The following is a 23,041-nucleotide window of genomic DNA, read 5'->3' on the forward strand; positions in this document are numbered from 1 at the left end:
AGGGAAGGCCAAGAAATGGAACCTCAGACACAGAAACTTGGCTGGTTGTTCACTTTCTCACTGCACAAACTTTTAATAAAATAATTATGTCCAATTAAGCCTGGGATTACTTCTGAGCCAATAAAAGCAGTAATTGTGGAGGGAGAGAAAGCCCTACTCCAGGGACTGAGGTCTCAGAGTGGTTGATTCTCTCTGACAGGTGTCACCTGTGACAACTGGAGTCCTGGAGGTGGTTTATATGGCAAGAGCCCCACAGACCCAGAGGTACAACAGGACCTGGGGAGCTGCCCATGTCAGAAGGACCAATGCAGAGCTTTTCTGCAGCACAGCCACCAGGTGAGTGGCCTGAGGGTTCTGGTTTCCTCACAGGCACAAGTGACCTTTCCTCAGCAGCACGGAGCTGACTCTCTGTGGCTGAGCAAGGGGGTTGCTGAGCGGGTCATGAGCCTTAGGGCCTCACTGTGCCTGTTTGTAGGAAGGACCTGAAGACAGAGGACACAGATGTCCCCCCAGAGACTCTTAGGCATCTCTGTCCTTATGTTCAGGATTGGTACCACGAGAGAGCTCTGGGTGCATATTTGCAGAAGGTTACCATCTTTCTTTATTTAACAAATCAGAATGGTACAGATCTTTTCAAGATTCTATGAAAAGTTTTTTACCTTCAGCCTGGAATTTCACCTGAATTGTGACTGCATTAGCCTTCTTAAAATTTGACATTTCCTTTTAGATGCATTTCTCTTTTTCCAGGATGGAGCCTTGTGGTCTTTTTCTTTATGTTAATAATTCCTTAAGCCAGTTTCTGGGTAATTTTAAAGAGTTGTTTCAATTCATCCTTGAATCATCCCTATTACAATATATATCATGACATACTTGGAAGTCAATTCCACTACTTACACACATGTTTGATGGAGAAATTATTAGAAACTATTAAGATTATGTGCTGGGTTATGGCCCAGTGGTAGAGCACTTGCCTACATGTGTGTCGTCCTGGGTTCTATCCTCAGCACCACATAAAATAAATAAATGAAACAAAGGTATTGTGTTCAACTATAACTAAAAAATAATTATTTAAAACAAAAACAAAAACTATTAATATTAAACACTATGCTTGCTTTTTAAAGAGTACCCACTACAACTCTGCCAGGCTGGGGGTTATTATAACATGAAATATCTCACTTTACTTTTATCCTGTTATTTTCCAGCAATAATCAGTCATTTTTTTAATTCATTTTGAAAACCCTGTCTGATGCATGCACTCATCTGCATGAACGGTTGACTGTTGGTCCTGGTGGGGCTTATGTCAGTCTGAATGTGAGGCCTGCCTTGTAAAATAGTTCACCACTCCCCAAGGCAACCTGGGAGAGAAGGCAGGTGTCTGATATCTTCACTTTGGACAGTAAGAAAGAGAAGTCATATATTATAAGTCTCTGAATCTGCCCCCAAACATGAGTCAGAGCTTTGAAATTGGGAAAAGGCAGAGAGAGCTAGAAAACATGTGAACTCCTAGACAAACAAATGAAAAATACACAGGAGAAGTTCTGATAAATCTGCGAGGACATTGGGACATACCGACCACAGTAGTAATTTTTCACCCATCAAGAGGCTCCCTGCTACACACTAGGGCTTGCAGAAAAGTGTCGTTAGTATAAACAACATGCAATTCCCATGCATTGGACCAAACATCCTGTTTCCTTCATTCTGGAGAAGTTGCCCACAGTTTGAAAGAAATCCCTTGGTGAGAAAAGGGATTGAGAACAGAGGTGTAAGGAGCAACCTTTTATCCATGCCTGAGTCTGAAAATCGGCTTGGCCTGGTGAAGACCAAAGCAGCCCGTTGTTAACCAGGCTTGCAGGGAGCCACACAGAGCAGGCTGCAAATCTCACAGAAACCATTCCCCTGCCGATCTGCAGCAGCTGCACTGTGCCACCGTGACCCTGTGTGAGTGAGTTCTTCCCAATGTAATGATCCCCTCCTGCTGTGCCAAGTGTGGCCCTTAATGGAGCCTAGTCCATGAAGTGCCTCACCTCACCACTGCACCAACCCTAATGAACCCCTCCTCCTCACCCAGCTCCATAAGCATCCACACATCCAGAAGGGATGCTGGCTCCCCCAGGGGTCCTTGAGGTCACTCACGGGGAGCTCAGACCTCTGCCAAGACCCTCCTAGAGGGTCACCCTGGCTCCTCTGGCACCAGCCATGGCTGCACATGCTGAGGATCTGATCTTGTCAGACAGGACACTCGATGCTGATGTCTTTGTCTGATTCAGTGAACCTCAGAATCCTGTCTGGAAAGGTCGTGCAGAGTGACGTGACCTTGAGGATCACTTGTAAGCAGGAGGTCCCAGAGTCGGTTGGGGCTTACAGTTTAGAATCACTAAATTCAGTTCTCAAAAATGAGACATTTGTAAGCAAAAGGCAAACTCAGAAACCATTATACTCCCAAAAATGTGACCCAGAAAGGAATACTGAGCAGAAGGAGAGGCAGTGTGGGTGGTGTGATGGTCACAGAAGGGAAAGACCTGAGCATTGGGGTTTTCTAAGGTGTGTGTGTGGTGCGTGCGGAGGGCTGGAAGGACACGTCTGAGCCCAGGATTTTAGAACTGATGATGAGGACAGACAGAATGATAACAGAAACATGGCAGTAGTTCAGGTTTGGCCAACAGTGGGTTGAAGGCAGCCTCGATGAGGTTGAGCACAGGGTGGGATTAGGGATGTGGAAGCAGAACTGGTTTTGCTTGTGTGGACTTTAAACAAAAGCTGAATTGTAAACTTAGAACTTTGAGTACTAGCCCCCAGGATAGTATTTTCCCCCATATTTTTATTAATTAAAAAGACACACAGAGAATGCCGTTGTGGTTTAGAAATGAGGGTCACACCAAGCTCCTGTGTGGAGCAATGCAGGGAGTCAGAGAGGAAGTGATGGGTCACGAGAGCCTTGGCCTAGTCAGTGCCTTAGTCCCTGCTGGGGTTAACCAGGGGTGACTGTAGGCAGTGGGCAACTGGGGGTGGGTCTTGGGTGGGCAGTTTGTCCTGTGTGGGGGTCTCTCTCTTGCTTCCTAGTGCCATGTTCTCAGCTGATTTTCTGCACCACAGTCATCTGCCACGATGCTCTGTCACACCTCTGGCCCTCGAAGATGGAGTTGGCCTCCTGTAGACTTGGATCCCTAAAATCACGTGCCCACAAATGAGGCTTTCCTCCTCTAAAATTGTTCTTGTCAAGTCTTTTGGTTACAGATGAGGAAAAGAGGAGCAAAAAAAAATGAGTAGAATAGTTCTTTCGATAAAACTAGCACTGTGATGTGTGTACTGACTGCCATTACACTTTAGAGAACTGATGTATGAAAGGCTTTCTGAAGATAAATAGAGTCATTTCTGATATTTTTTCCCTAAAACATGTCTGAAGCATCCACATGCTTATGCCTAAGAAGTAAGAAATGGCTCTGAACTTTGCGAAGGGAACAACCTTCATGTTCCTAACAGGAATGGGCATTGCTGGGAACACCTTTGTTCTTGTGAGTTACATTTATGTTTTCAGAGGCAGTGAGAAGAAACCTATCCACCTCATTCTCATCCAGTTGGCTTTAACAAATATCCTAATGCTTTTTACCAAAGGTACACCAAGGACAATAGCCAGCTTTGGTTTGAGAAACCTCCTAGGTGACGTAGGCTGTAAGATTGTGGTTTATCTGGAGAGGGTGGCCCGGGGCCTGTCCATCTGCACCACCAGTCTCCTCACAGTGGTCCAGGCCATCACCATCAGTCCCAGAGGCTCCAGGTGGAGGAGGCTGGAGCCCAGGTCTGCATGGCACCTGCTTCCCTTGTTGCTCTTCTGTTGGATTCTCAATTCCTTGATAGGCATGAACTTACCATTTTTCATCAAAAATACCAACAGCGTGAACACATCAGAATTTAGTGAAAGTGACAACTACTGCTATTTTATACCAGAAAACTGGATAATCAGATCGATTTTTATTGCTCTCATGGTCCTTCGAGATGCTGTGTTCCAGGGTGTCATGGGCTTGGCCAGTGGCCACATGGTCTTCCTCCTCCACAAGCACCACCAGCACGTGCTCCACCTTCAGACCTCCAAGCTCCTCCACAGAACCCCCGCCGAGGTGAAGGCTGCAAAGAGTGTTTTCCTTCTGATGCTCTGCTTTCTCTTCTTCTATTGGGCAGATTGTTGTGTTTCATTATGTTCAGTTTTCTCCTTACTGAAGGATTATGTATCTGTAAGTGCTCATGAATTTCTCATCATTGGTTATGCGATTGTTAGCCCATTTCTGCTGATTCACAGAGATGGATATCTGGTTGAAAGTTGCCGTGCTCACTAAGAAAGAAAAACTTTGAGAAATAATCCATTTCAGTGATCCTTTTAGTATGTTTGAAATCCTGTTAATTTTGTGTTGCTGTATGTGATGCAAGACATTAAGAGGAGGGAAGTCACACAGGTGCATTCTCACGGCTCAATGTCAGTGACAGTCTTGAATGCACAGAGGTCACTGGGAGCTGGAGGGACCCAGCTATCTCCTCTTTGTTCTTCCTGCCACCCTTCAGGAAGAATCTGGTGTTCTCCTCCATGATAGGTGGCTCTTTCATACCACCACTTCTGCTAGTGAGAAGCCAAAGAAAAATTCAGAAAATCTCAACAAGATTACTTATGTATCCATCTCCAGACCCAAGAAGTCCAGTTCTAGGGCCTGGTCTTCCAGATGTGCTTGCTTACATAAGATACACAGAATAAAAATATTTTATATTACAGTTTTAATTAATAAACAAACTTGAGTATTCAATAACTGGGCCATTGTTGTTATTTCAAGTATTTATAAATTCTCATCCTACAAAGTTGAATTTTATTGAACTTGTTAAAACAAGGGTGGATTAAAAGTGGGTTGATATCTACTAGGATGTAGGGAATATTACAAATAAAAATCAGTGGAGACTAATAGTACTTTAGAAAGGAATACCAAGCATTTAACTGGATTGTGTCTGCATTTGAGCAGCTGCAAAACATAAAAGAACCCGGAAGAGTAGTTCCTCATTTGGGAGAAAGAAGCCTTATGGAGGTGCACCAAGAATCATTTTTCTCTTTTCATATTTTCTAAACCTTTAAATGTATTTTAAAGTAAGTGTATAAATAAAATTGAAAATAATCTGTGGCTTCTATAAAGTCATTGCTTTTTATGGCCTTTCCATTGCTCATGCTTTTGACCTTCCCTAGTTTTAATGACATACAAACTGTTCTGGTTTTAATTAGGGGAAAAATTGCTTTGCCCTTGTCCTAAATTGGAACCCAGAGCCCATGAGTTTGGAATGCACACTTCTGACTATGAGGGTCTCGCCAGGCCCCTCTGCACGACCTGGGATGCATTGTGCTCACTCCACATGTTCACTGAAGTAGGATCAGAGGGAGGAGACACAGAGGCGCTCCTGGTGATGGAGGCCCTTTGTGTCTCTTGGTGGCCCTGCTGATCAGTGGAGTAGACAAAGGGGAAGGAAAGGAGGGGGAGAGATGGGACAGGGAAAGACAGTGGGTGAATGTGACCTCGCTCCCATCACATTTGTGAGAACACCACAATGAGTCAGGCAGACTTTCCATTCCAGAGCAGCCACATTCACATGCTAATATTTATGTGGAACCTTCTCTTGTCATTAGTTGTGAGTCTGTTTTCCACAAAGGTAGGAGGGAAACACAGATGTGAGAGGTACAGAGTCAACGAATATTTATGAAATGATAAGTTTGACAATATGCCTAAACTCCTATAATGAAGGTGCTTTGGTCAATAGGACCCAAAGTGATCTACAGGTTCAATACCATGTCTATCAAATGACAATGACATTTTTCACAGAACTAGGGACAATAGTCCAAAATTCATATGGATGAGGACAAGACCTGGAATAGCCAAAGCGATCCTGAGCAACAAGAGCAATGCTGGAGGAATCTAATGCCACATCTCATATTGTACTGCAGAGCTACAGTAACAAAACAGCATGGTACAGAATGGACTAGAGGACACAGGGACAAAGCCACAAGGTACAGACATCTGACCTTGGTAAAGGTGCCAAAAATATATGTTGGAGGACAGACGGCTTTTTAAGCAAAAGGTGCTGGGCATCCTGGGTATCCATATGCAGAAGAAGGAAGCCAGATGCCTGTTTCTCACCCACAAACATCAACTCAAAAGGTACTAGAGACCTAGGAATGCACCTGAGTACTGCAGCCACTGTCTGAGACACAGCAGATACACTCAACATACTGACCCAGGCACCAGCCTCCTTAGTAAGTCTCCTAAAGCTCAAGAAAAAGAAAGTAAAACAACAACAATTAAAAAGCAAGCCAGGCATGGTGGCCCACACCTGCAATCCCAGCGGCTGGGAGGCTGAGGCAGGAGGATCTCAAGTTCAAAGCCTGCATCAGCCATTTGGTGAGGCCATAAGCAACTTAGTGAGACTGAGTCTCAAAAGATAAAATGAAAAGGGCTGGCAATGTGGCTCAGTGGTTGAGTTCCCCTGGGGCAATTCCTGGTACCACAAATAAATAAATAACTAAAATAAAGTAAGAAAACTAAGAACCAATAAGTGTTGTGGCATCAAATGAGAAATTTCTGCATAGCACAGGAAACAAGAGATTTGAAAGGGAGCTTGTGGTATGGGAGAAAACCTTTGCCATCTACACTTGCTATGGAGAATTAATAGCCATAATGTATAGAACTGGACAAAAAATCCAAATCCCTCCAAAAGAACTACAATTGAACAAATTGAAAGATCCAACAAACACAAAACAAATAACCCACTCAATAAATGGACAAAATATCTGAACAAACATTTCTCAAAAGTAGAAATACAAATATTTAACAAATGTATGTAAAACTCTTCAACATTCTTAACCATTGAGGAAGTGAAAATCAACTACACTGTACTTTTATCTCACTCAAGAGCACACAACATTAAGGACACAGATCATACTAATTGTTGGTAAAGATGTGGGCGAAGTACACTTATATATTGTTGGTGGGACTGCAAATTAATACAACCACTTTGGAAAGCAGTTTGGAGATTCCTCAAAGACTAGGAATGAAAGCACCACATGATGTACCTGCCTCACTCCTTGAAATTATTCAAAAGAACTAAAATCAACTTATTACAGTGATACAGGCAATTCAATGTCTTTTGAACTGCAATCCATAATTGGGAAATTATTGAATGAGCCCAGGTAGCCACCAATAGAGGAATGGAGCAAGAAAAAGTGGTCTATATAACAATGGAGCATTACTCTGCGATAATTTTGTTGTTTGTCAATAAAAGGATGGAATTGAAAATATCAGGCTAAGTGAAATAAGCCCCACTCAGAAAGTCAAGGTTCAAACATTTTCTCTCATATGTGGGGTGGGGTGGGGGTGGAGAGAGGAGATGTGAAGGAATATAAAAGTGATCTCATGAAACTAGGAGAGTAACACGTAGAAGAGAGGAATGTGCTTGGGAGAGGGAGAGATCAAAGTTCAACCAAATTTTGCTACGTCCCTTATGAGAATCCCACACTAAATCACATGAATATATATGTCAATGTACATATATTTATGATTTTGAAATAATAAAAATAGAAGGGAGACCAAAAGGGAAGAGCCAGGAGATTAGCAGGAGGAGAAAGGGAAAGGAAAGGAAGGGAGAACAAAGTTGATAAAATCATGTTGAGTTGACTAAGAATGTGGCATTATTATCCCTCTAGTGAGCATTGTCATAGTACAAAAATAAAGAAAGATGTGGGTCACAGTTATTCTGTATGGCACTATGATAAAAAGAAAGCGAATGACAAGAGTCAGTTTCTTCTGGGTTTACCTGGTGGAGAGCTTCACTGTGGTGAGGTCCAGGGGTCAAGGTGTTAAGGTCTGTAAACAAGTCAAAAATAACACGTGGTATTTTGCCAGGGGAATGTTAGAGTTCGTAAACAAGTCTGGATGGTGCTTGGCAAAATGTCAGAGGGAGTGGTTTGAGAAGTAACAAAAGCGAGCCATTAAGTGTGGAGATTCCTTATTGGTTGACTGATGTAACTAGTTTATGCTAATTAAGATAAGCTGTGCAAAGTGTATAAATAGCTCTGTTGTCCTACAATAAACGGCTTCCATTCCTGCTGTATCAATCTACAGAAGTTATTCGTCACCCCCCAGTTATTCTGCTGCAGCCGGACTCCGGCAGATGGTGGCCCGTACGGGGAGCCCCGGGACCCTCGGGGGTAAGTGACAAAAAAAAGCTGCCCGTCCATAGATAGGACGGGAACAATCTGCTTGTCCCTAGACAGATAGGGCGAGAGGAAAAATGGCCATTTCAAGAAAATGGAGAAGATTGATGCAGTATGTTTGTGTCTTGTTTTGACTCAGTGTATTGTTTTGTCTTTATGATGAAAACATGGAAGGGGTGAGAAGTAAATTGATAAGGGAAAGAGGCACCCCAATGGAACCAAGAGCAGTTAGGGTATGTGTTGGTAAAAGCCCAGGAACTCTAGTCAGAAAGAAAAAGAAAAAGAAAGTTCAGAAGAAGAAGGATTATCAGGAAAAAAGTTGCAGCAAAAGGCTATTGCTGAATACTTTTCGTTACCGGAGGGTGCGTGAATTGGTGCAGCGGCTGCCATGTGCAGGATCGAATCATGGTGTAGTAAGGAGTTTCCAAGCAGGGGCAGCTGGCTCTTCCCCGGGGAGCGGGACGCCATTGCAAGAGCCCAAATCTAGACCTGACCTGGAGGTACAGTCTCGAAGGCTCTTGCTCCCTGTGCCTAGTAGCAGTTTGAGTTCGGACACTCCCTGGACTCTCCCCGGGGCCATCTGGGGCTCCCAGGATGCTACAACCGGCAGAAGACGCTACCAGCGTCCCTGATGTTTGGTCATTTTCAATGCCAATAACTAAACTACAATGGTTCTCCCACACCTGGAAGCTAATGAGTAATGAGCACTATTAAGGCTTATTTCAAATGTAACAAAACCTTGAGATAATGTACTAAATTGTTCAGAAGGTTGTTTTCTTAGTGGAATGCTACAGGATTTTCTTTAGCCAGCGTTGCAGAGTTCCTGCCTTCATCCCAGTGCCAGTGAAAATGAAAGTGGAAGAATTTCCAGTGTTGCTGAAAACCTGAAAACCGGAGGAGACTTTGGCTGAGAAACGAACGAGACTTCGGATCAAGCTAGCTGCCTGCAGAACTTACCTGGACTGTGATTTAAGCTAGCTGCCTGCAGACCTGGACTGTGATTGACCTGGACTGTGAGTTATTCTATTGAGACACTGCTTTACTTGGACTGAGACAACAAACTGTAATGTACAACAAATTGTAACTTGATATCTTTGCTAATGGTGTCATTGCTGGTATAATTTTTTCAAGGGCTTCTTGCATGGAGCCATCAATTGGCTTGGTATTGTAGCATTTTGTATCCTCACTTTCTGTTTGTAGCAGGTTATTTATGGTGTTTATGTAAAAACCACTATGGTCTTTATTTAAATTAAACAAAAGGGGGAATTGTTAAGGTCTGTAAACAAGTCAAAAATAACACGTGGTATTTTGCCAGGGGAATGTTAGAGTTCATAAACAAGTCTGGATGGTGCCTGGCAAAATGCCAGAGGGAGTGGTTTGAGAAGTAACAAAAGCAAGCCATGAAGTGTGGAGATTCCTTATTGGTTGACTGATGTATCTAGTTTATGCTAATTAAGATAAGCTGTGCAAAGTGTATAAATAGCTCTGTTGTCCTACAATAAACGGCTTCCATTCCTGCTGTATCAATCTACAGAAGTTATTCGTCACCCCCTGGTTATTCTGCTGCAGCCGGACTGCGGCATCAAGGTGGGGAACAGGGGTCAAGGTGTGGTACAGGGTCAAGGTGAGTTCCAGGGGACAAAGTGAGTTCCAGGGGTCAAGGAGAAGTACAGGGGCCAAGGTGAGGTCTAGGGATCAAGGTGAGGTCCAAGGGTCAAGGTGAGATCCAGGGGTCAAGGTGGGGTCCAGGGGTCAAGGTGAGGTCCAGGGGTCAAGGTGGGGTCCAGGGGTCAAGGTGAGGTCCAGGGATCAAGGAGGGGTACAGGGGTCAAGGTGGGGTCCAGGGTTCAAGGTGAGGTCCAGGGGTCAAGGTGAGGTCCAGGGGTCAAGGTGGGGTCCAGGGGTCAAGGTGAGTTCCAGGGGTCAAGGTGGGGTCCAGGGGTAAAGGTGGGGTCCAGGGGTCAAGGTAAGGTCCAGGGGTCAAGGTAAGGTCCAGGGGTCAAGATGGGGTCCAGGGGTAAAGGTGGGGTCCAGGGGTCAAGGTAAGGTCCAGGGGTCAAGGTGAGGTCCAGGGGTCAAGGTGGGGTCCAGGGGTCAAGGCTCCATTCTTTGCCTGTGGTTTGGGTTTCCCAGCACCACTGTCAGGAAGGCTGACTTATCTCCAGCTCATGTGTTTGTCCCCTTTGTCTAGGATCAGATAGCTGCATTCATAAAGGCTTATCCCTGTGTCCTCCATTCTACCCCCTTGGCCCTCATGACAGAGTCGGGCTGTCACCAGGCTGCCTCCCTGGGGCTCTCAGGTACAAGTGGAGGTCAGGACTGTGAGGCCTGCAAGGTTGCTCCTGTTGCTCAGGGTTGCTTTCTCTCTTCTGGGTCTCCCATTCTTCCCAATGAACTTCAGAAGTGTTTCTCATCCTGTGGATAATGGCGTTGGTGTTTCATGAGGATGCACGAGTCTCTGTAATGCACTGACTCATGGCCATTCTGAGGATATCAACTCTGCCTGTCCAACACGAGTCTCTCCATCGTCTGAGTTCTTCCTCAGCTTTCTTCACTCTTCTGCAATCCCATTGTAGACGTCCTTCACACCCTTCATTAGATTAATTCCCAGATATTTTTTTGGAGATATCTGAATGGAGTATATCTCCTCATTTCTTACTTGGCAGATTTCATATTGGAGTTTAGAAAAGTTGTTAATCTATGTTTGTTGATTTTGTCTCCTGCTACTTATGACATTTGTTCCTGAGTTCTGAAGTCTCCTGGGGCAGTTTCCCTGGGTCTTCCAAATGAAGGGCCATGCAAAAGTCAGCAAATAGATAAATTGAGATCTTCTTTTTCTATTGTATCTCTTTAATTTCTTTCTCTTGATTGATTGCTGGAGTTTCAAGGTCTAAATTTCACAGGAGTGGGGAAAGTGCCCATCCTTGTCTTGTCCTGTTTTCAGAGGAAGTATTTTCAGCTTTTCTCATTCAGTATAAGGTTGGCCTTGGGTTTTTATACACAGCCTTGACAATGGTGAGGGAAGTTGTTTCCTCCCTAGTTTCCATAGTGTTTTAAACATGAATGGGTGCTGTACTTTGTCAAGGGCTTTTTCTGCACCCATTGAGATGATCCTGCGAGTCTTGTCTGGAAGTCCATGTTTGTGCTGCATTACACTCAATAGGTTGAAGCAGCCTTGCATCTGTGCGACGAAACCCACTTGAAAAGAGTGTGCTGCTGGTTAATGTGTTTTTGTATGTGATTTTCCAGTATTTTATCAAGAATATTTGCATTTAAGTTCATCAAGGGTGATGGACTGAAGTTTTGTTTCGTTGATGTGTCTTTGCGTGGTTTTGGTATTGTGATGTGCACTTCACAGAATGAGTTTAGAAGTTTCTTTTGTTTCTGTTTCATGGAATAATTTGAGGAGGGTTGGTGTTAGTTCTTCACTAAAGGTCTGGCACAATTGGGCTGAGAGTCCATCCAGTCCTGGGGTTTCCTTTGTTGGAGGCTTTTGATAGCTGCTTCAGTTTCCTTACTTGGTGTTGGTCTGTTTAAATGTTTGGTATCCTCATTGTTCAGCTTGGGGAGGTCAGACATTTCTAGAAATTTGTCAATATCTCCAAGATTTTCTTTTTTGCAGTATAAATTTCCAAGATAAGTTCTGATGGTCCCCTGGATTTCAGTAGTGTCTTTGTTTTCTTTTTCATCTTGGATTTTGTTAATTTGAGTCCCCCCCTTTTTTTGGCTAGTTAGGTGAAGGTTTTATCAATCTTGTTTATCATTTCAGAAATCCTGTTTAATTCATCTGTTGCATTGTCTTCTTTAAATGTTTTTGTTATTTGTTGAAGGAGCTTTATTTATTTATTTGTTTACATGTGGTGCTGAGAATCGAACCCAGTGCCTCACACATGCCAGGCAAGTGCTCCACCACTGAACCCCAGCCCCAGGCCCTGTTGCATTGTTTTTAATTCCCAATTTCACTAATTTTTGGCTCTGATATTAATTATTTTCTGTTTTCTTCTGATTGTGGTATGAGATGTTGTCACGACCCCCTTGCCCGCAAGGAAGACGCGACTCAGGAATCTTCTTTCAGCAGTTTATTCAGGCTCTTGATATTTTCTAATAATTCTTCTAATAATCCTCGGATGCCCCTCCCAGCCTTAATAAAGCACCGCGAACCCCAATGCGAAGCTGCCACGGGGACCCTTCTCACAGGGTGCTAGAAAACAACACGCCAACTCTCTCTGATAAGGAGTTGACAACACGCCAACTCTCTCTGATAAGGAGTTGACAACACGCCAACTCTCTCTGATATGGAGTTGTCCTTCACAGACCACAGTGGAGCCAGCGCCATCATGTAATGGCGACCACAGTCCGCAGGAACGGCTCACCACAAGATGTAATGTTAATTTATTTGATATTTTTCTATTTTATTTTATTTTTTTTTTGAGGTTGATCACAGTGTTGTGAATGTTCCTCTGACACCCACCTTTATAGAAATAGGGCTGGATTCCAAACTTCTGAGATCACGTCACGGCTTTTACAATAATTTATGTACATCTTAAAATCAGGCCAAAATTGCAAGTTCACACACAAAATCCCCTATCAAATGTCACAGGGTTCAGTGCTGCTGTTGTACCAGGGAACACTGCTCATGGCTCTGTTTCACTCTGTGTCTGAGCTCACAAGTGCCCTGAGTGGCCACTCCACCACGCAGGCCTGGGTCTCCCTTCCACACCAGGGACCATCACTCAGGTGGCTTCCAGGTGTGGCCCAGGGTTCTAGTCCCTAATGTGTGCAGGGCGTATCCCCAGGTCATGAGTCCCTCAGGGCACAGAGGAGGCCCAGTGGCCAGGAGCCTGCGGCCCTGACCAGCCCCAGCTGCTTTCTCCTCTGCAGAAAGGAAGCTGCCCTCACCTCCCCTCAGCCCTTGGGCACCCTTATTTTGATCCCTTGCTACAGGGACTGAAAAGCCCCCAGGCATTGGGAGCCTCAGTGACATGGGGAAGCTTCCTGGTGTAGATGGATCACACAAATGCCCCCAGGACCAGTGCAGACGTGGAGTTTGAAAGCATTTTATTAGTTCGTCATGGTCACCCTCACAGGGCCCCTACCCAGCCACCTGCCTGGGTGCCTTTCCCCACGTGGCCTCCTGCTCCCTCCTCCCACCCCCTCTTCCCCTCTCTGTCCTCTGCTCACTTCCTCCTTCTTATTCATGTCCTACCACCTGGTGCCCCACAGAGACTCACAACATGAAACTCTCTGCACATCCACAGGAGCACAGGGCATGGTCACGCCAGCTCATCCCTTGGCGCCTGCCCTTCCCCACCCATCCCTCTTCCCCCAGTCCCGTCCTCTGCTCCACAGACATGTTTTCTATTTTCATGGGTCTCCCCAGCCCATCCCCCTGATTTTGCTCCAGTTTCCACATATAAGTGCAGTGTTCACCCCCTGCCTTTCTGAGCCTGGCTTATGTCACGTAGCCTGGCGTTCTGTAGTTCTGTCCATCTCCTAGACTGAGCCTGGTTTCACTCCTCTTCATGGCTGAGTAGCACTCCATTGTGTCTGCACACCTCATGGTCTTGGTGCATTCATCTGCTCGTGATCACATGGGTGTTTCCTTCACATGGTCATGTGCATTGTGCTGCTGTGAATATTGATGCACTTGTATCACTATCCTAGTTCAATTTTAGTTTTTTGAATAAATACCAATGAGTATTGTAGCTGGATCATATGGTGGTTCATTTTTATATATTTAAGATATCTTCATACTGCTTACCCACATGGTCATACTAATTTTTACACCTATAAAAAACATATTAATTTGCCTGTTTTTTCACATATTTGAAAGAATCTGCTATGATTTGTATTCTTGAAAAATGCCATTTTTCCTGGGGTGGGGTGAAATCTCCCTGTGATTTTGATCTGCATTTCTGTGATGACAGGTTGGTTTTTTGAGAGGAAGACTGTGGGTGTGTCTAACCACTGGGTTCACCTTGTGTTTTCAGAGTCCCTAAAACCTGACATTAGGAACCACCTCCCTGAGCATGGACAAGGCCTTGAGAATGAGGAGCCTTGATCCTCTGGGTCTGAGAGATGGACCCATTGGATGCATCTGTGCACTTTTGGGAAGGGGAAGGGAAGGATAAATGGGACCTCAGAGGTGGTAACTTGGCTGGTGGTTGACTTTCAAACTTTCATTAAGGTAATTAAGCCCCAATTAAGACTGAGACAACTTCTGAGCCCAACATACAGAGTAATTGTGGAGGGGAGGGAAAGCCGTCCTTCGGGGACTGAGGTTCTGCAGAGGGTTTGCCTCTCCCTGAGAGCTGTCGACTGTGACAGCTGGGGTCCTGGTGGTGGCTTGTGGTATGTAAGAGCCCCACAGATCCCAGAGGCACAAGTACAGCCTGGGAAGCTGCACCCTGTCAGAAGGGCCCACACAGAGTGGTCAGCAGCACAGCCACCAAGGTGAGTGGGCCCAGGGTCTGACATGCTCCCAGGCACCTGTGACGTCTCCTCAGCAGCACAGACCTTACTCTCTGAGACTGAGCAAGGGGGTGCTGAGAGCCTGTGATCCTAGGGCCTTCCCTCTTCATCTGGTATCTGAAGGTCCACACCTGGGCAGAAACACCAAGGGCCTTTATATCAGATGTCCCTCCGCTACACGGGAGTAGCTTGGACCTGTGTTGGAGATCTGGATTCATCAGAGAGCCCCGTGGTGGGTCCTGAAGACAGAAGTTAGACTCTCTGTCTGCCTTTAGAAAAGCTGTGTCTTTAGCCTTGATGTCGACCTGTGAAGATTCTGAAAACATTCTTAACTTACACGGGATTACTGCAACTAGATGACGGTGTACTATTCACTTGTTTCTCTTGTATCATGTTTCTGTGTCTGTAAGTGCATTGTGTTTAATGTGAAGGCATTTTGGAGACATCCAACCTGAAACTGTCCTCAAACATAACATTAGATCATACATGTGAGTCATATTTATGCTTTAGATGTCTGTTAGAGTGTCTACTAAACACAATTAGTACTTAAAATCGCGGTGTCTATTAATGAATTTCAGTGTGTTTTCATTAGGTTGTTTGATATTAAAATTCCAGAACTATTTCTTCAAGTTTAGTTCATATCATGTACCGAGGACCACCAATCACATATTCATCTTGGCAAGTTACCCCTAGGGAGGATGGATGTACCTACCTAGCTCGCCGGGTGTTGCTGCCAGGTGGAGATGATATATTTCTCTGAATGCATGACCTATCTTTTAGAACCATTTATTCTGTACCTGTGCAGTCAGTCTGGAATAATGCAAAGCTCTCCTCTGACATTTTTCATTTCATTTTGTCACAGTGAAGAGAAGGGAGTTGTATGTCTCAGAAGTGCCTCCCAAGTTTGATGCAGGGCTGTGTGGTTTGGAAAGATGGGAGTGAGCTGAAAATATGAGAAAAATTAGAAATGTACAAGCAATATGAAAACATTTAATATGTCCTCTGGGCCATGATGTGCACTGAGCACACTTATTTTCATCCTTGGCTTACTACTTGAAGCTGCTTTTCCTGGATCATTAAAGCTTGTGTCATAAGGCATTGCACAGCACCTATTCAGGATTCTGTGCTGTTTACACTAAGGCATTGGTGCAGGCTTTATTCTCCCCATTTGTTAGTGTAGGAAACAGAGTTGGAAAGGGAATCTTGAATCTCTCTGAATTCAAGGGCACAACCAGTATTCCTGCCCTTGAAGCTGCCAGGGAGGCTCAGCAGAGGAATCTAAAGCAATCTTTTAATGAACAGCAGGAGCTGGGGAAAGGATTTAGAACTGCATTCCATGCACACACAACACATGCAGATCCTAGGTATCTTTTAGTTTCCTGGGTTCTTTATTTCTGGAGAAATTGGCCATATTTAACATAAGTTCTTACGTGAGACTTGAGATTGGAAATCTAACAGGAAAATGTAACATCCTGTCTAGGATTGCCCGGAAATCCAGCAGCCCAATTGTTGACTAGTTGGGGAAAAAAACCAATAAACAGAAACAAAACAAACCAAACCAAAACCAAGACCAAAACCTAGCCCAGCTAGAGCAGGCTGCAGAACTGACTGAAGTCTTGCTCCCAGCAAGGTTCTGCAGGGGCTGGAAAATGCCCTCAGGACACCGCTTTAGTGATGTGTGCCCAGTGTCTCCACCAGGAGGCTTTCCTGGGGATTCCTGACTCAGACACTGACTCATCTCCTGGCAGTGTGCAGCAGGTGGTCCCACAGCTGACCCTCTGATAAACACCGTCACATGCAGAACAGACCCAGGCTGTCTTAGAGGTCCTTGAGGTCATCAGAGGAACTCAGCCCTTGGCTGCAGAGCCTGGCAGGGCAGTAACCCATGGCTCAGCTGAGCTCCCTTGCTAGCTGCATGCCGTCCATGATCTGATTTCATTCCTTCATGTCTTTGACAGGTTCGACTTTAGCTGTTGATTCCTTCTGTAAAGGTTTTGGAGTTTGGTTTCAACAGAGACCTACAGAGACTCTCTGAGGATGAGTAAGCAGGGAAACCACAGAGTCCTGTTGTGTGTAGGAGAGCACAGAGGGAAGCTCTCCTCATCAAAGATGGAAAACCGTGATGCAAAAGCAATCCTAGAGTTGTGGTGCTGACCCAAATGAGAGACAGAAGGGGACGTTGAACAAAGCAGCAGACTGTGCAGAAATTGAAATGTGGCCATGTTTCCATTTGTTAAAGACGTTGAAGCAACTGGACTTTAAATCTTCTTGTGCATGGGATTTTGGGGGGATGAAAGACCAAGCATGTTCTACAACTTTTGCATTGCCATATAAGAATATGTAGAATGAAATTTATACAGAACAGGGAGAACTCTGATTGGGGGAGTACAGGTTTAATGTATACATTCTGAGGTTGAACATAGATGGGAATCCAAGGATACAAGCAAGCTTGGTATTGATGATATGGATCTTATAAAAATTCAGGGTTAACAATTTATTGTTTTGAATAATAGTCCTCAAGATGGTGTTTTAAATGATGTAGAATGTTCCTCAAACTATTACAGAAAATGAAATATTGTTTTGAACAAAATCTGCACCATGACATTGAAACTGATTGTTTTTACACTCTGGGGATTTCAGCTGTGAAATATTTCTTTGCAGATACGTATTATCATTAATGTTTCTTTCTTCAAAAGGTGTTCCTACGTCCAAGCATATCTGCCTGTAATTAAGAAATTGGTGTTGAATGTTGTCAAGGGGACTATCTTTGTGTTTCTAGTAGGACTTGGAGTTGTGGGGAACATCCTTGTTCTTGTGAACAATATGGGCTTGTTTAGAAGCACCATGAAATCTATCCACCTCATTCTCATCCACTTGGCTTTTACAAACATGGTAACACTTCTTACTAGAGGCAGGCCAAGGACAGTGTCCAGTTTGGGGTTGAGAAGCCTCATAGGTGACGTAGCCTGTGAGGTGGTGGTTTACCTCAGTAGGGTGGCCCGGGGCCTGTCCATCTGCACCACCAGTCTCCTCACAGTGGTCCAGGCCATCACCATCAGTCCCAGAGCCTCCAGGTGGGGGAGGCTGCAGCCCAGGTCTGCATGGCACCTGCTTCCCTTGTTGCTCTTCTTTTGGTTTCTCAATTCCGTGATAAGCATGAACTTACCGTTTTATATCAAACATATCAGGAGTGTGAACACATCAGAAGTTACTAGAAGTGATAATTTCTGTTATTTTCAATCACAAAACTGGAATAATCAGATGGATTTATATTGTTCTCATGGTCCTTCTAGATGCCATGTTCCAGGGTGTCATGGGCTGGGCCAGTGGCTACATGGTCTTCCTCCTCCACAAGCACCACCAGCACGTGCTCCACCTTCAGACCTCCAAGCTCCTCCACAGAACCCCCCCTGAGTTGAAGGCTGCAAAGAGGGTGCTCCTTCTGATGCTCTGCTTTCTCTTCTTCTATTGGGCAGATTACTTTATGTCTTTAAATGTCACTTTCTCCGTAGAGAATAATTTCATAGAAGGAAGTGCTGTAGAACTTGTGGACCTGGGGTATGCAGTCCTCAGTCCACTTGTGCTGATGCACAGGGATGGACAGTTGGCTGAATGTCAGCACATGTCTGTTTCAATGATTTTTCAATAAGTAAGTTTGAAACCATTCTTAGTTTTGTGTTGCTGTATGTAATGGGAAAATCAAGTAAGGGTAGCTGAACCACAGAGAGGCTCATTTCCGTACCCAGATCTGGTGACAGTCCATGACATCTGTCATAGGCAGGTGGCACAGTGTGTTTCTTCTATCTCTCTGTGGAGTCCTGTGAGAGACGTCATCTGAATCTGGTTATGGATGATCCTCTATCTCTCCTAGGACCCTGAATGTTTGCTTGTTTTACTTCTTTTATAAATCTCAGACTCTGTTGATATGTATATTGATATGTAAGGTGTATCTATAATTAGTAAAACATATCTTCATAATTATAATATTTACATATAAAATAGAATAACATACTTCACTGGATGTCATCTATAGTATAAAATCTGCAAGACTAAAGAGATTGAAAGTGTAGTTGTCTTGTTTGATAGAAATGTCAATGGAGGCACAATGAAAATAGCTTAGTTTTTCTTTTCATGTTTTCTGATTGGTAAATCCCTATTTGAATGCATTTTATCTCCAATAAATGATAAGTTGGTATTGATCACAAATCATGACTTTTTTCCAGAGTGTTTGATAAAGTCTTTACACTGCTTGATGTTCTCTCCCTATTTTTAGAAATACACATCATATTCTGATTCATAGTGAAATGAACTTACTTTTCCTTTTTCTTAAATGGACAAAACATATATTTGTGTAGAGAGCACAGATCTGGCATGAATGTGTTTGATTAAACATTTTGAAATATTATTGATACTGTCAACTTATTGATTATATCTTAAAGATATCAGATTTGACATAGAGGTCCTTCCCCTTCATTTCAAGATGTCCTCTACGTTTTTCTTATGACCCTGTTTATTTTTGGATGTTTTAATTCTCTAGGAAGAAATGGTGAAGGCCTTTCCATTGATAATATGTTAACATATTTAAAGTAATTTTTTACTGTTATCATGTCATTCTCAAAAATTAGGAGTTCATCTGCTTGATAAAGTGGTGGTGTCCTTGAAGTTAAAGTGTGTCATAGTGTCTTAGCCCACATTTCTCCTGTGACAGCTGTGTCCTGAAATCTAGCAAGAGAACGAGACAAAGTGAGCCACCCCTGAACATGTGGTCACTTATGGGCTCAAGGGCAAGGAGTGCAAATCCCATAAGTGCAGCTAGGAATGAGTGACAGGTAAAGTGGAGTCAGGGGGTTAGACGGCTGAGCATTGCAACAGACAGACACCTGGAAGATGGCCCATGACAGTTGGAAACAAGTTGTCAAGGGTTGCCTGGATTTTAGTTTCCCCACATAAGTATGCTTATTTTTTACTCTAAAATGTGGGGATTGAGTTGAGAAAATAAAAGTACATCTGAAATCATAATTGGTAAATAATTGAAAAGAATGGTGCATGTGATTAAGAGTGTTTCAACATGTGGAGTGGAGAGAGGAGAGAGGATGGGAAACACTGGCCTGGAGCCCTCTGACGTGACTGGCAGGACAGCAATCTCTTTGATTTCTCAAATGTCTGTAGGTTTTTAAAGCAGTAAAATATAAACAGTGAGATGAACTCTGCATCAGTTGTGCCTTAGAAAGCTAACATGATGTTTATTGTACAGATTACAGAATATTTCCCCAATTTTGTGAGTCAGACCTCCACATTCAGAAACCCTGAAGATCTTGTTATATGGAATTGAAACATTGATGTTTATACATAGACCTGAAGTTGCTAAAAATAAAAACAAAGAAATATCTTGAAAGCAACAATGAAAACATCAGGTAAAAGCCATCAAATATTCCTAATTGATAGTGGATTTCATACACAGGATCTTGGGCCCCAGAAAACTGCATTGATGACAAACTTCAAAATCCTCCTCTTATTGGTGGATGCATGAACATTTTGAGCCTTTAGTGATTATTGTCAGTTCATACCCAGTGTCAGTTAATCACTGAAATGTCTGATGGTTCCCTCCTTGCCGTGACCAGTCATTCTATTAGGTGAACGTCCGTGTCACTGGAGAAGAGTAGGAGGAAGGGGTCAGCGAGCTCTGGCAGGGCAGCAAGGTCCCTCATGGGCAGCTCCCTCCCCCTCCACACAGCAGCTCTGTGTCTGCAGACTGGCTCCAGGGTGGGAGTTAATGGAGGAGCCATGAAACCTGTTCTAGAGATTTGAGTCAGGTGTCCACTCACAGAAGTTGGGGTTTCACTCCTTCTACAGACCCAGAAGCAACTGGGCAGAACTCCCATGTTTCCTTCCTACAGACCCCATGATCAGTTGATCAATGCCAAAGATCTCTAGGTCTCCCAATTCTGATTGTTTCCATGGTAGTAAACATGACCATTGCCCCTTAGTGATTCAATGCCATCATATGGCACGTGTGACCTTGGAATCTGATGGTCCCCTTTGTGTTTAACTCTCCTAGTTCAATGCTAGTACTTCCCATTTTGATGTTAGATTCATGGCAAAGAACCAACAGAATCCATCTAAGATGCTGAGCTATTCTCATGAATTTCTTCAGCAAATGGTGTTGCTAAAACTAGATGCCCACATGCAAAGTATGATATTGGGCCTTAATGTTAAAACATACACAAAACTCTAATCAAAGTTGAGCAAAGATTTAAATATATAAGTGAAATTTTAGAACTCCTTAAATACAAAATAAAAAAGCACTCCTCAACTTTGTCTCCTCGGTGAGTTTTTAGATATGACTTTCAAAACAGAAAAAAATAGAAGAAATTACCATGTGGGATTATATCACACTAAATACATTGTGCACATAAAGCAGACACTCAACACATTGAAAAGTCAGCAATGGGAGGAGACCCACATTTGAAAACTATGTGACTAGTACGGTTTTACCATCCAAATTATGTGAGTCTCTCATATATGTGCATAGCCAAAATCCCAAGACTAAGCATGTTATACATGGATAGGGGACTAGAAAAATACTTTTCAGAAGAAGACATGCAAATGTCCTAAAAGCATGTGAGGAGACACTCCACATCATTAACTCTCAGAAAACTGCAAGTCAAATTCAGAAAACATACCTCACACCTGGTAGATTGTTTTTTATCTATGAGAGAAGAAATAATTAGTTAGCCAGGACCTGGAGAGAAAACAATTTTGCATATGCCAATGTGATTCTGAATATTATGTGTGCACTGTTGTTGAGAACTATGTTCCTTTTCTATTATGAGAAAAAAATGTATATCCTCAGAGAATTAATAGCACAGCCTTTTCCATCTTAAGCAAAAAGGATGAAGTAGGAGGCATTACACTACTTCAGAACTCAAAATACACTACCAATCTGTAGGAGTATAGAGAGCATGGTGTTGGCATAAAGACAGACACTTTCACTAATGAAAATATCTGGGAGCCTAGAAGTAGCTCATACATCTACAGTTGATTGAGTGTCCACAAAGCTGCTCTGAAGGTTCATTAGAGAAAGAACAGATTCTCAATGAAGTGGTCTTGAAAAAATTGCATGTCCACATGGGAAGAATGTCACTGGACTCTTGTCTCTTACAACCTAGAAAATCTATTAAAAATAAATCACAGACTTAAATGTAAGAGCTGAAGCAACAAAAGTAGTAGGAAAAAACACGGGGAAAGATGTAGGACATTGCAGTAGGCAAAGATACTTAGACAAGTCAACAAAATGAGAGCAAACCTAAGACAAACTGACAAATGATCTTAAAATGCTTTGCAGAGGAAAAACAAAACAGAATGAACAGGAGAAAAGGAACTAACTTCCTAATAGGTGAACATATTTAGAAAATATTTGTCTCACAGGGAATTTACATTCAGGAAATATAAAAGAAACTTAAATACTTCATAGTAAGGGCTGTTGGTGTAGCTCAGAGGGAGACTGTTGGTACAGGCAAAAAAATATTGATAACAAACACATGAACAAATTCAATAACCACCACAACAAAAGGCCCTGATTTAAAAGGGGCAATAATATTCTTTTAGTTTGAATCTCTGTGACCTCCTCTATTCTGATAGATCTTAGCTTTAGTCTTTTGATGTTATCCCTAATCCTTGGAGGTTCTGTTCATGGTTCTTACCATTTTCACTGTGTGGTCAACATTATCTTCAAGATTGTATATTTCTCTTCATTGTGTAAGGTTCTGTCTTCCAAGTGATCTATCTGTGAATGATACTTTCTAATGAATTTTTTATCTGATTATATATAAAGAATTTAAAAAACTTAATGCCAAAACCAAACCAAAACAAAAAACTCAATCAATAAATAGGCTAAGGAATAGAACAGACACTTCTCAGAAGAAGATATACCATTGATCAACAAATGCATGAAAAAATGTTCAACTTCTCCAGCAATTAGAGAATTGCAAATCAAAACTACACTCCAGTCAGAATGGCAATTATCAAGAATATGAGCAATAATAGGTGCTGTTGAGGATGTGGGGAATATGTACACTCATACATTGCTGGTGGCACTGTAAATTGGTGCAACCATTCTGGAAAGGAATATGGAGATTTCTTAAAAGCTTGGAATGGAACCACCATTTGACCCAGCAATCCCATGCCCTGGTCTTTACCCAAAGAACTTAAAATGAGCATAATAGAGTGATGCAGCCACATCAATGTTTACAACAGCTCAATTCTTAATAGATGAACTGTGGAAGTAACCAAAACGCCCATCAATAAGATACCGAAACTGTGGTATATACAGTGGAT

At 43.1% G+C, this 23,041-nt stretch overlaps 1 protein-coding gene and 1 pseudogene across 1 annotated transcript; both read left to right on the forward strand.

Moving 5' to 3' along the window:
* Positions 1 to 3,410: 3,410 nt before the first annotated feature.
* LOC101966942 (putative vomeronasal receptor-like protein 4) lies at positions 3,411 to 4,331 on the forward strand. The gene has a single exon (XM_013363669.2). It carries the CDS (start codon positions 3,435 to 3,437, stop codon positions 4,329 to 4,331), a length of 897 nt encoding a protein of 298 aa, XP_013219123.2. The 5' UTR covers positions 3,411 to 3,434.
* A 5,906-nt stretch (positions 4,332 to 10,237) lies between these two features.
* Positions 10,238 to 23,041, forward strand: part of LOC101962621 (vomeronasal type-1 receptor 4-like) — a 30,879-nt pseudogene continuing 18,075 nt past the window's right edge.

The sequence above is a fragment of the Ictidomys tridecemlineatus genome, chromosome 8 (assembly GCF_052094955.1).
Source record: "Ictidomys tridecemlineatus isolate mIctTri1 chromosome 8, mIctTri1.hap1, whole genome shotgun sequence".
Lineage (NCBI taxonomy): Eukaryota > Metazoa > Chordata > Mammalia > Rodentia > Sciuridae > Ictidomys > Ictidomys tridecemlineatus.